This window comes from Gasterosteus aculeatus, chromosome 17, assembly GCF_964276395.1.
Source record: "Gasterosteus aculeatus chromosome 17, fGasAcu3.hap1.1, whole genome shotgun sequence".
Taxonomy (NCBI): domain Eukaryota; kingdom Metazoa; phylum Chordata; class Actinopteri; order Perciformes; family Gasterosteidae; genus Gasterosteus; species Gasterosteus aculeatus.
The window spans coordinates 11,947,110-11,960,554 of NC_135705.1; the positions used below are offsets into that span (position 1 = coordinate 11,947,110).

The 13,445-nt window shown below is 41.6% G+C and overlaps 1 protein-coding gene across 1 annotated transcript; it reads left to right on the forward strand.

The window, feature by feature from the left end:
• The first annotated feature begins 290 nt into the window (after nt 1–290).
• Nucleotides 291–4,847, forward strand: LOC120834706 (protein FAM72A). Its single transcript, XM_040202892.2, has 4 exons — nt 291–1,013; nt 1,241–1,318; nt 1,923–2,047; nt 2,149–4,847. Exons 1-4 carry the CDS (start codon nt 862–864, stop codon nt 2,241–2,243), a joined length of 450 nt encoding a protein of 149 aa, XP_040058826.1. The 5' UTR covers nt 291–861; the 3' UTR covers nt 2,244–4,847.
• The last annotated feature ends 8,598 nt before the right edge of the window (nt 4,848–13,445 follow it).

Here is a 13,445-nt window from a genome sequence, read left to right on the forward strand (position 1 = left end):
GGATGCAGGAGGATTTGAAGTGAGCAAGTTGATTTAATGGCCACTTCGTATCCTTTCTTTAGGGTACAATCGTTGATGGGAGATAATATACGGCATATGTCCTAATGATGAATTTGTCTGACTGTCTATGCCCACTGACCACAATGGAATGCATTTGCTTGAGTTTGTACTCCTAAAGCACAAAGTCTGACATAATTAGTGTGAAAAGTTGCTGTCGATTTAGTCTCACTCACATCTCAACGCATCGAGTTTCAACAAAGCGACAGCACCGCCTTAGGTGACGATTGGCCAACTAATGTCTTCAATGACAGGCAAATCCGCCAATCGGGCTTCAGCATTTTCAAACATGGGCTTTTCTACGATAATTTCCAGCCAATTAGCGCGTGACCTTGTAATGAGGGTGCCCAATGGCTTCGGTTACCATGGGTAGTATCCAATCAGAGTGCGATATGAGTCTTTTAAAGCTAGTTTCAGGAAGTACCCTTAAATACCAGGAAGTTGTAAACAAAGCTGACAGCAATTTTGTTCGAATGGGTGCTGAGCCAGTCGTGTAAAACAGGCTAGGTATAAACAATACAGCTAGCACGTTTGTTTTTGTATATAAATGATTTCGTGGAAATAGACGCATTCTGTGCGTTTATTCTACTAGCTGACGGTAGCGTTAGCCTTCCGTTCCGTCGTTAGGAAAGGCTGACTTTTGCACAAGGACGTCAATGTTATGAGCGGTAACGCCTGCGAAGTTAGCGGCAAATCGAGGCGTATTATCCCGAATTGAACGGATAGTGAGCAGCATCAGCACCGCGATTCTTGTTTTTGCAGCATCGGCTGTTAACAAAAAAAAACAACTTTAGCGGGACAACGATGTCTACATCTAACGCTAATTTCAAAAACAAGTGTGTGACCCAGGTGAACTGCATATTTTGTGAAAGTCTGCTGTGCACGAGAGGCATGAAAGCCGTTCTGCTAGCAGACACTGAGATTGAGCTCTTTTCTACTGACATACCCCCCAATAGGTAAGTGCTAATCTACGTTAGCAGTGCGGCTAGCCTTTGTTTATGTCTACTGCTGTTGCCAGGGTGAAGTGTAGTTGAGACAACCCGCAGCTAATTGACACCTAACTGACCATTAGGTGGCTATTAACCATTAATTGTTTGGTTTTTTTGCATTTCAAATGTGAAGACGATGCAGGTTTTAACCTTTCATGTCTTTGTTATTGTCATTACACGCGCCCTCCCCCAAGAACTGTTGACTTTGTGGCCAGCTGCTACTCTACTGAAAGCTGCAAATGCAAACTGAGAGACATCGCATGTCTCAAGTGGTATGTAAAGTTCTTCTCTAGCCCGCAGGGTTTGCTTTAGGAAGACCATCTGCTAATGTGAGACGTTGATAAACAAAGCCCAGCCACCACGGTTAGCACAGGAAACCGGTTAGGTCTCATAATATACACCTGTGGTGGTCAATTACTTTGTTTTCATTGGTTTTTATAGACGCCCTGTTCTTTCAGGAAGCAAACTGTCAAATACATTTACATTTTCTGATCATCCCGAATTGAATAATCCAAAAATATTTTGAGATATAATAAGGATGTTATAATGATATAAAAGTGTCAAACAATGAATTCTCAAAATAGATGCTGATTCAATTTTCTGTGATGCAGCTAGAGATTCATGGTTTAAGCTCTGTGCATCATTATTAAGGATTTTTTGCCTTTGCATTTAAAGGAGAGTTTGGTGCTGCATTCAGGCTTTATGGAACCTCTTTTGTATTGTCAGGCCTTTGTTGTTGATGTTGTTGTACACGGTACGAAAACAAACATCTGTTAGATAATAGACACCTGCCAGTGGATTAGCACTTTTCAAAAGTGCCCCTAGTAAACTGCTGACACACGTTTCTTCTTTATTCTCTCCCCCTTCCCCTTTCAGTGGTAATGTTGTGGGCTATCACGTGGTGGCCCCCTGTAAACCCTGCCTGCTCTCCTGTAACAATGGCCATTTCTGGATGTTCAACAGCGAGGCTGTGTCTACTCTCAACAGACTGGATGTGACAGGTCAGGAGGAACATATTTGATAACATTGGATTTTTTTGTTGTTGCAGTTTTGCTCTGCTTAATGTGTTTCATAAGCGGTCACCCTTCCAATGTGTATACAGGTCTGAATCTGCTCCTGTGGGGAGATCTTCCAGAACTGGATGACAGTGAGAATGAAGAATCCGAAAGCCCATTAGAGGAGGAGTGTATTAGGTAGGCGCTGAAAGAGGACAATGTGAGAGACCTGGAAGGCCAACATTTGATGTGGACAAGAGTGCACAAACCATGTTTGAGATAAGCGAGAAAAGAGGTGCTTCAAGGGTAATTTAATACTGAATCAAATAGGGCTGAAAAGTTATGCTATAGGGGTTAAAAACTGACACCACGGTGCCACACAAGTGTTTTGCCTTTGACAGCCAATGGAGAACAGCTGCTGTGACATCACTTGATTGAGGTGTGGCCAAAAACAATACACAAGTCAACGATTACAGAAAGGTGCAGCAAAAGTTGTTTGCTGGGTGTATTTTAGTGTTGACATCCACTCTAACCTGTGACCATGCCTTTACTCATCACTTTTCACTGTTGAAAGCACAGACACACATTTTCTTTACTCTCTTATTCTTTTCTTTGCAAATTTGCATGGGTTACTATGAAACATGGGTGACTAACCAATTAGACGACTTAATCTGATGTATTCCACGTCTCGTGGCAGAGTCGCCACTGAGCTCATGGTTTTAATCGGCCTTGTGAGAAGTTTGGGCCGTGGTACGAGAAGTCAATCGAACTTATAAACGGATGCTGTGCTTTTTCACTCTTTACAGCTGGTCTAATTTTTCTGATAAGATGACCACACTTTGCCTTTTTAATGGCAGTTTTTGATCTGTACATTACATATGCTGTAATAAGCAAAAATCTCTCAAGAGTTGCGTCTTCAAGGCCTATATTCTCTCTGTGTGGCTGAGGGCTGCCAGAACGACCTAGTTGTGTACAAATCTATGTTCCCTTGCAACTAAACTGCACCCTCAATTATATTTCAAGGGAAACCATTTCTTCTAGCAGCAGTTTTAATGACTTTAAATTAATAAAAATGGAAAAAAAAAACTTAAAACACTGCAATTTGACTTTGTTAGGTTTATTGTTTATATTTAGGAAACCAATACTTCCTCTAATGTGACACGTATTTGTGAAACATCATCATTTGGCAAACTTAATCCACAACAAAGCATGTTTCCTCAAAGCGATATTTTTTGTCGAATGGGAACATCATATTTAGGAGACCGGACTGGGCTGGACCGCTCTGTTGGAGAGCTTTTTGATTCCTATGTATTAGAGAAATGGCACAATGGGTGAATGGTACTTGGATGAATATAAGGTACATTTGATTAAGGTCACCTTTATGATCTGACATTCGTGAATCTGAAACATTTCGATATGCTAATCCAGTTTTACAGTTGATAACAGCAGTATGTTCTTAACACCCAGATGAATATGACCGTAGCAGTATCTGATACTAAAGTACTTACTTATACGTTGGTGTGCTTCCACAAAGGCTTGGAGCGGCTGCATATCGAAGTTTAGTTTTTTTGGTCTCAAGGAATACGTTCCCAGTTTCATGATAATATTGCTGGTGATAATATTGATGACGATGATGTAGGAAAGCGAGAATGGGAGCTAACAAAGGAACACTTTTGCAAAACGTCTGAGTTCTAAATGGATTCTGGTGTCCACGCTCGGTTTTTGTTACTGTTCAGTTTCATGTAGCAGCGTAACTGTAGCAGCTGAAGAAAACTCCCAAAGAATCTTGAAACATATCAAATACTAATTGATATTTAATTTACAGCCCGGCTAACCTTCTAAAAAAGATAGTTGTGTCATTTAAGGCCAGCTTATTGAATAACATTTCACAATTTGAAGTAATTTGTAGTGAAGCTGAGCTGACCATGAAACTCCAAGCCCTCAATATTCTTTTGCCTTACTGACCCTAACAAGGAACCTTTTGTTGCTCTGTGGACTCGAGGTTGATGCTGCATGGTGGTTGGTCAGTTCTTCTCCTCAATCCGTTGTGTCATACACATGCCTACACAACCTCCGGTCACGAGGGACGTGTCCTGTTTTGTCAGTGGCGTCCTCCTGTTATTGTCTCGCGTCTGTGTCCTGCGGATGCTACGGCCTTGTCTTAATGCAACAGTGCTTCTGTGAGTGGATGAGATTTGCCTACGTTGTCGGAATATATAGAATGTCGCTTCTTACCTGAAGAAGGATGGAGGAGGTAGCCTCCGGGTGTGGGAAGGTGCACAAGGAAGTGGAAATCTTCACTTTATTCACTTTTAAATTATAACTGACAGTCTGCTACAATTGCACACCAAATGCTTTTAATATGGTCGACCATTAGGAACCATTTTATTAGCCAGATATTTATCAAATCAACAAACCAAATACCTGTAACCACATACTTCCTTTTTTAAGCTTTGTTTACAAATGAATTAGTCCGTATTGTGCTACAGTACTTTTTTGGTCAAGTATTGGACCTTTAATTTGTGTTGTGCTTTTGTGTTGTATGTTTGTATGTTTAGTTTTACCTCACGAAGGAATTACTTGCGAGCTTCCTCTGGCTGGGACAATTGTCATGATAATCAAACAAAATTTATTTAAATGGCTGTTTCTGATGTGAATAACTTTGATTGACATGCCCTGCTGAAAAATTGTATATTTTGGAATTGCACTAAAACTGCATTGGTAAAAAAAAAAATATATATATATGTATATATATTATTTGTTTTGTATTTGCTTGTTAAGTTAATAAACTTTCTTTTTCAAAATATTTTAGATGCCCTTTTACTTCTGTCATAATTTCTTGGAACCTATTTTTTCTGATTTTAATCTGTTAACTTCTATCTCCATACCGATCTGTGTTACTTTCATGTGGCCTGAGACCACTAGTTCTTTCTTTCCCAGACGTAAGGTTGTTAATGTGTCTTTGCATGCCTCCTACTCAAGAATCTCTCTCTGCTGCTGTCGGGACACGTATGGGGCAATTTAAGTAGTGAAGGTGAGAGAAATCATAAAACAAATAGTTGTGGTTTGCCGTGTTTTCTCAAGTAACTGCAGTGCCTGCCCTGCATTGAAATCGCACCCTAAGAACATCAGCCGTGTTGGTGTTTAACACACCAACTGTTTTCTGTACCATTCAGTATCTTTCTTAGCGCCCCCCCAGAGAGAACCAAAGGAAGCCCCTGGTTTGGATCTTCTTTGACTTGAAGTAACACTAAACACATTTAGTAACATGAAAGACAACCAGATTCCTTCAACCCAGAGGAGACACACAAAAGATGTTTTTGTTTGCATGGCATCGCGTGAATGTGCATCCGGGTGTTGCTGAGTGTGAGAATGTGTACATAGCGCTCAGCACATAGTAGCCTTCTTAAATCTAATGTGCTACGTCTCTGCCCAAATGACAGCCAAGCTCAGGCAGAATGAAGAACATGCTGATACAAGTCCAACCGATCACGCTCTATCAGGCCAGACTCCGCATTCATAAACCGACTACGCAGGATGGGAACATCACCTCTGGTTGACCTGCTTGCAATTCAGACATTAGACATGATGCAGCTCGTGATAACAAGGCCCTACAGGGCCGTCAGCCAGAGGGATGTCAATCACCAGGGTGGATTGTGGCACAAATATAACGCCATATTTTCCCAGTTTGAATCACAGCAGGGACATGAACACCTTTATTTGTGATGGGTTTTTTTAAGGCTGAAATGAACCTGATTTTTTTTTGTTTTTAAAACAATTGCTTGAAAGAACTCTGGCAGGAAGCTAGCAGGGGAATCGGGCAGATAGGTACGCAGCTAATATGGCAGCTGCTGTGTGTAAATGCTGGACAGGTGTGTGGAATGTAGAGCAGTTACAAGCAAGGAGGTGTGCAACTGTTTTCCATAAACCGCTGCCAAGTGAGCCAACTCTAAGATAGTATAGTATTATTCTTTATTATCAAGACTCCCTTCTTCTTCAGCAAACATGGAAATTGACCTTTTTTTGTTGTGACTATTCAAGAAGCGCAGGTGCAACCAATAACATTAATGACAGCTTTGTTTCATTTAAATGTCCTTTTTAGCCAGCATGGAATTGAATTCATTTTATTCATTCCGCCTGTGCTTTTCCTGCTTTGACTGTTACAAAAAGCCTTTATAACAATCAAGTAGTTAGGTGCTCAGGAATAAGAAAAAAGAGCATATTGTGTCATACAAGACCACAGTCAAGTACTGGATGAAATTAACATAGTTCTTTCCACATTAGAAAATAACCAATTTTTCCGGGCTTTGAAAATAACAGTTCCTTCTCTTTTGGGGGAGAAGAAAATTTACAACAAAATGAACAATTTCTTCTCAAATGTATCTGTTTGAACCAAATGAAAGTCCCAAGTAGAAACAGACTGTTTTCAGTTCCATTAAAACATTCTTAAAGGCTCTGCACAGGTGTCACAAGTGTTTTCAATACTGGCTTATTCGACATTGAAAAGTTAAAGGTGTGATTTGGATAAACACATCAAATTATATATTGTAGGTGTGGTGTAGGGAGTTAAACTACATAAACTCTAGCAAATAATAAATAAGCAACCACTAGGAGACCCATTTGATGGTTTGGTGAAAAGTCCCACATAGAACGCTGGCGCACTCTGCTGGATAAGAGGTGCAGTGACAATAGTAACACACGTATTGATGCATTTATTTTTAGATAAATATCTTTTAAAAGTCTGTTCTTCTTTCACCTAACATCACATCGATACTTTACTGTTCCCAGTTATTTCTCTTAGAAGTTAATCAAGAAAGACACTTGTAAACAGTTGGTCAATCATTGTCTCTTCACTAGAAAATAATGTTGGAAACACAGGTTGTCATAGCTACACAAGCCCAACCAGCTCAGTCCTCGATTAAAGATGGTTAAGAGTGGTGGTAGTACATTTCCATAATTGAAAATAAAAAGGTCTACATATTAATGTATGAATGTAGTACTAAACACAATTGAACTAAGGAAAGCAATAGTTTGTTTTCCTCTAAGGTCTTATTGTTAAATTTCCAAGCAAGAATATACATTATTGAGGAGGGAAGTACATGAATTATTAAATTAACAAAAAACATTACATTATATAATATTTATCAAAAATTCAATGGCCGTTATATGTTAATTTTTTTAAATAAACACATACAATTCACTTGGAATTTATGATACTGAGTGTCAATGATTAGATAAGCGCCTGGAACGGCTCAACAACTGAAAATCAAAATGAAATATAAAAGCCTTTTATTAAACAATATTACTATTCTCAAAAAAATACTTTACACATTTGTTTACATTCATATTTACTTCATAGATGAATAATAAGAACATTGCGGCTTGACCATACTTTTAACTGCCATTAAATGGTCACTTCTGGTTATCAGTTCTGAGCGATGGAAACAACTGGTTTCCGGTTGAAAAATGCTACCAACTGTGTTTTCTTAGAGTTCAGGGATGTGGTGGAAAAGTACTTTGCCTTCTCGACACTAGATGGTGGAGACGTTCCATTAGTGGAGATTACAGACGATCTGATGAGAGTAACAGCTAGATTTAAAACCTCCGTCAAATCAACATCTCGGAATAAAGACAGCTAATTTACCCCGAAATAACTTAATATTTATGATTGCTATGTCACTATACATTTAAACTGCAGTAACAGAAAGCCTTAAAGGTTGTATTCATTTCTTCTTGGGGACTACATTTAAACACCAACTCAGTATAGATACTGATAAAGACAAGCTGTGTGGCCTGTATTTTCTCCTAGAACGATTTCTCTCAGCAAAAAAAAAAATTAAACATCCCATTCCAGCTAATCTTATAAAGGGGAAGAATATTAAACTACTTGGCGTTTTTACATAAATAATTCTGCATTTAAATACTCCAAGTAGATGCCATTATTATACTTGCCAGGACAGATGAAGTGGTTCGCCATCAAATTAGCGGTCACCTTGATCATCAGAGGCAACAGCATATCTTCTAAGAAATATAAGGAGGTCCATAAAAGCTCTGCAGTCTGTCATGGTCATCTCGTGATAATAGACCTAAAGGGATGGGCTAATGTCCAGCTTTGCCTGATTGTGCATATTAATGACACCTCAAGAATTCATCACAAAAACCTTTTTTTCAGTGGGTGAGGAGGGCAGATGTTAATAAATGGTTGCGTTTATTCACTTTGGGAATAATCCCTTTAATCAGGAGAGGAAACTTTCAAGAGACTGCTGACCCGGCAGCATAAATTTTTCAATAATTCTCCAAAATCCATCTAATATGTAATATGATCGCTTAACCACAAAGAAAGCAACGTATCCTCTAGGAACTAATGAGCCTGAGAACTTGAGAACGTTAGCTTTTATAATTAAGGGATAATAAAAACAATTGCTTTTCCATGCATAGTCTGGGGAGACAGATCTGCAGGTGCCATACGCATCAGTGCAGGTTTTCAACAACTGGGCTGCCTACTGGCCCAGAATTATACTCTGTGGCGAGCTGCATTGGGCTTTTGTTGAAGCGCTCAAGATAACACAAAGAAAACTTCAAACGGCCTTTTTATTGTGTTCTATTCTTCTGGGCAAGCTGATTACAGTTAAGGATAAAAGTTGTTCCCATATAGTAAACTAATGCGGAGAATTAGAGAGCACTAATTAAGTCATGGGGGATCAGAGTCGGTCGGCATGGATGTGTTCCCCAACGCCCAGACCACGGGGGTTTAGTGGGAACTTTATAGCCCAACAGCAGTCAGCATCAAACGTGTTTATTGTCAGCTGAATGTCCGGTTGAGGCATGAACCGCTGGATCTGCAAAGCCACCTGGGAAAAAAAGCAAAAGCTGCAGCTTCTTAGCCTGATCACTGATAGGCTTGACGATTTTCTTATTTTCTTCCCTCCATCTCACTGCCCCTGGCAGAGCTTAGGAAGTTGCTTCAAGGGCCATCTTTGTCCGAAGCAAACACAGCCGCAAACTCTGCAGTATCACAAGTAGAAAGGGCCTCATTTTTTATTTGTCCCGTGTTCGCACAAGTTGTGTCAAATGTGCCTATCGAGAGATGAACCGGCAGGTTCCTACTTGAAAGAAAGACGTTGACTTAACGAAAGAGAAAGTCTGCTGTGTGTTAACCTTTCATTTATCCTTATTTAACCATGAAAAACTAAATCTGAATTGCGTTTATCTGGCTTTTATTTTTCACAGCCACAATGAATCTTTACACTTAAAAGGCATTGTAAAATCAGACAAATTCTTGAACTATGAACCTGTCTTTCAGGTCAGAGTTAGTGTATTTTGAAACAACATAACTATACTGAAGGCTATACTAAAGTGAAAAAGTTTCATTACCAAATCTCTCAATAGCTGCCGCTGAAGTATCATCTCTATTGTCAGCTCCATGAACGGAGTAGAAACTGAAGAAAGGGACATTTTTAAATTGCATGTACACGGGTAGGTCTGTTAGATTTCAATGTGCTGTGATATGCAAGTGTGTGTGTATTAAATGTGCCCGATCTAGTGATCATTTCGTTGCATTTGTACATCTTGAAGGAATATGCGTAAATCACACACAAACTCACAGAGACACGGTTGGACTTTCTATGCTTTTCTTTTGATGGTGTTGGTTCTATTATTTGTCCTTGTGTTAGCCTGACCTTTTGTGCTATATTTCTTGCATGCATCATTCTTAGTAATTTCCTCTATATTTCTAAGCCTTATTTTCCTTCTTGTATATTTTGTATATCTCCTGGTAAGACGTTCTGTGAAAGCCTCACCTGTCAGACCAACCAACACACCCTCCTGAATGAACAAGCCATGTTGAAACATAAAGACATGTTGTTGCTTGTTTCTCTCTCTTAACCCTGTTTATTTGATTTAATTCCCAAGTCTTTGTTTTATTAATGAGACTGATGTATTCTTTGTGCATCCTAAATCAAATTATGTATGAACGAGCAGCTTCTAGAGCAGGGGATAAGTCAGCCGGGAGATTAATCGCAACACTTTAAACAAAACGTTGCTGTGTTTTTTGTGAGTGTAGTGATGTCTAAGATTTAGTTGTGCTCATTTGTTGTGGTGTGGGCACACGTACACGCATGCTATTCGTAACCGCTTTTTTCATTATTCGGAGGATCTGTCCGGCTGCCTGTAGCCACCTGCAAATTACAATTTAGTACTCCAAGAGTTAAGGCTGTGTTCTTTCAGCCCATTGTGTGTGTGTTTGTGTGTTTGTGTGTGCGTGTGTGTGTCGGGGGAGGGGTAGAGAGAGTCTGCTAGAAAACCTTTAATCCGGGTGCTGTCAGGCCCAAACCCGGCTTGACGTCCCATTGATGTGGAACAGAACAAAACACAGGGCCCCTTGCTAAGCTCCCATCAGCTCACACACACACACACGCACACACACACACACACAAACACACACACTCTGGGGCCCTCTCTAAAGCCCCTTGCCTGGGCCCCTGCCTGGGAAGGGCATTCCTCAGTCTATGCACACGTGTGTGCATACGCAAACTCACTCACTCACATGCACGCACACACATACACACAATGTTAACTCTTTAAGTGCTGTGATGTAATTTGCAGGTGGTAAGAGTGTGAAGGTCTCTTTCTTATACAGGGTTTGAGTCCATTCATTTCCATAGAGAAACCAGTGCGTGTGTGTGTGTGTATGTGTGAGTGTACCCCACACATACATTCATTGTACAAGCCAGATGCGTTCAGTAAGAGTTGGCGGCAATGAAAGTGTGTATCCGTGGTGACAACAAACAGTTTTATTGTCCCGCTGTTTGTACAGCTCCCAGCTTGCAGCATCTCTGTTTATCTCTATTTGCTTAAAGAAAATTAAACAGAAAGAAGGAGACAGAAAGCGGGGGGAGGGGGAGCGAGCGAGCGGCAAAAGCATGTCAGGAAACAGAAAGCGACTGATATTAGTACTAACATGTGTTTGAGCTTGCGGTCTTCAAAGGTTTCGGATGGTAACATTTACTTGGCTGTTGTTCACATCGTGACCAGCAGGTGGGGGGGTGGGCAGCAGTCAATCACGGAGCAGCTCCAACTCTCAGACAACGTTGGCTTTGAGCTGAAAGCATTTCGGTTCACGAGTTCAGCCTGTCCTGAGCGGCGGTCCTGAGCGGCGGTCCTGAGCGGATCCTAAGCTGGAGGCGACTGCTGCGGGTCATCACTCAAGGGCCTAGCCCTTAAAATAACTCAGAGGACGTAAGGGAGCTCAACACCTACTGTATGGAAATCAGTCCCACCTGTGACCATACACACCCACTCACACCTACATGGTCCTACCTTTTCCCTACCTCAGCCAGGGCCGAACTCGCCCCTCGGTTTCCGTTGTTAAATTATAGAGATCTTTGTTCCCCGGCGATGGAATTCTGCCGGCTTCCGTTTTGGAATGTCAAAACTCTGAGTTAGCCGTTTTGTTTGGGCCGGCCGGGGTCCAGAGAGGCCTGAGCAAGTCCCAACCAAAATGTTTTTATTGACGGGCAAAAGCAGTCGGGCCGACAGCACCGATTGGCCGTAATTGGTCGGCAAGTCAACGGTGTGTTTGAACTATGTAAAGTGGCAGGCTTTAAAAGCGCACACACACACACACACAGACTCACATACGCCCACCCCTCTTTCTCCCCTCCCGCCTGCTTTAAGAGAAGCCAGATGGGCCACGGGGAAGCAATCACCCCTCTATTTGTCTTGGTGCTGATCAGGTTAGTGAAGTGTTCTCAGGCCTGGCCAAGACTCTACACACTGCTGCCTGTTGTCCTGTAGCTCTCTGTGGCTCCATCCAACAGGCCTGCTCAGACTGCTCTGGGACTGTCTGCACAGCACTACAGTGAGTGGGGAGGAATGCTCTATCACCACTGAAGGGGCAATAAAGGGCAGAGATGATGATTTTTGTGTGTTTTGCTGTCTCATCGTGGATGTTTGATGTTGAACACGAGATTTCTACCTACTGCACCGCAGAGAGCTAAGTAGCTGACAGCGTTAATGTATAAATATGAGGGTCAGCACGGAAAGCTGGTAGCTAACATCTTTCATCTGTTGATATGGACACCACCATTTAGGGCTGGGTCAATGGATGGGAGGTGGAGAGGCAACGTTATGTGTGTGTGGAGAACATTCTTGCCGTTGAACACACAGATGGTTTGGTTTAGAGCAATGAAATGAGCACCAGACACAGAGCAGTGACAGTGAACGAAAGCCTCAATGATGCACATACACACACTCACGCGCACGCACACGCGTAGCCCCGACTGCACAAGTTAATGGAGTGACGGAATCCAGAAGGAATTTACTCAAGGACTCGGGGAGTGAACCGTTAGGTAGCCTCTAAACTGCCCTGCAGAAACTCCAAGATTTCTGACATTGTGATGCACCCACAGCTCCATGACGAGGGCGAGACATGCACAAGGATGGGAGAGTTGTGTGACTAGACATGGGATGTGACACAGCATTACCCAAAAAGACAACAACATTGAGCAAATTGCATTTCAATTGGGGTAGAGACAGACCGTCAGGGAGACTTCACGGTAATGAAACCGGATCACTCCCAGTCTTGCCCACCCCTCTCATTGGATGTCCCCCTCTTGAACCCTGACCCTTGACCTCGTCTAGGGCTTGTGACCTTGAATGAAGCGCCTCCTCCCAGGCTCTCGTCTGTGTTCTTCCTGCACTCGCTCTCCGCCAGCTTTTCCTCTCTGCCCGATTGTCTCCAGCGGGAGAGGGTTGGTGGGGAGAAGATGGAGAGCAGAAATGTCAGCGAGACATTAAACAGAGTGCGTCTGTGTGTGCTCTCATGGTCCAACCTGTCTGATTTCCCTCTCCTCCATCCTCCACCCCCACTCCTTCCTCACGTCTCCTCTATATACGCTTCTCCGCAGAGCTATGAATTAATTCCCTCTTCTCCAGATCTCCTTGTCTCTTTGTCTTTTTTGCTCCATCAACACCCTTATCATTTTTGGTTTATTACACCCTGTGTTAAGGCCGGTTTCACCAGTAATTTAAATAAAACGGTTGCGTTTGGTAAAACACCAGGGCTTGAATCAGAAATACCAACTATTTAAGAAGTGACATACTAGGGAAGTATAGCCTTCAATGCATAGATATAGAAATATGAAGGCCATAATAAATAATTACAAATAATTATAAATGACTTAATAAAGCAGTTTATAAGCAAAACTTACCGCCATATTACCTCTTGTCAATATCACTGGCTCCTCAAAAGAAAACCAAATTCGCCTACAATTACTTCTAAAGCCCTCTAGTTAACATTTTAAATAGTATAGAGTGGAAACAGTGACTATTCCAGCCAAGGCAAGACGATTCCCCAGCTCTTTATGCTAAGCTAACTGGATGGGTATAGCTTCAACACGCGGAT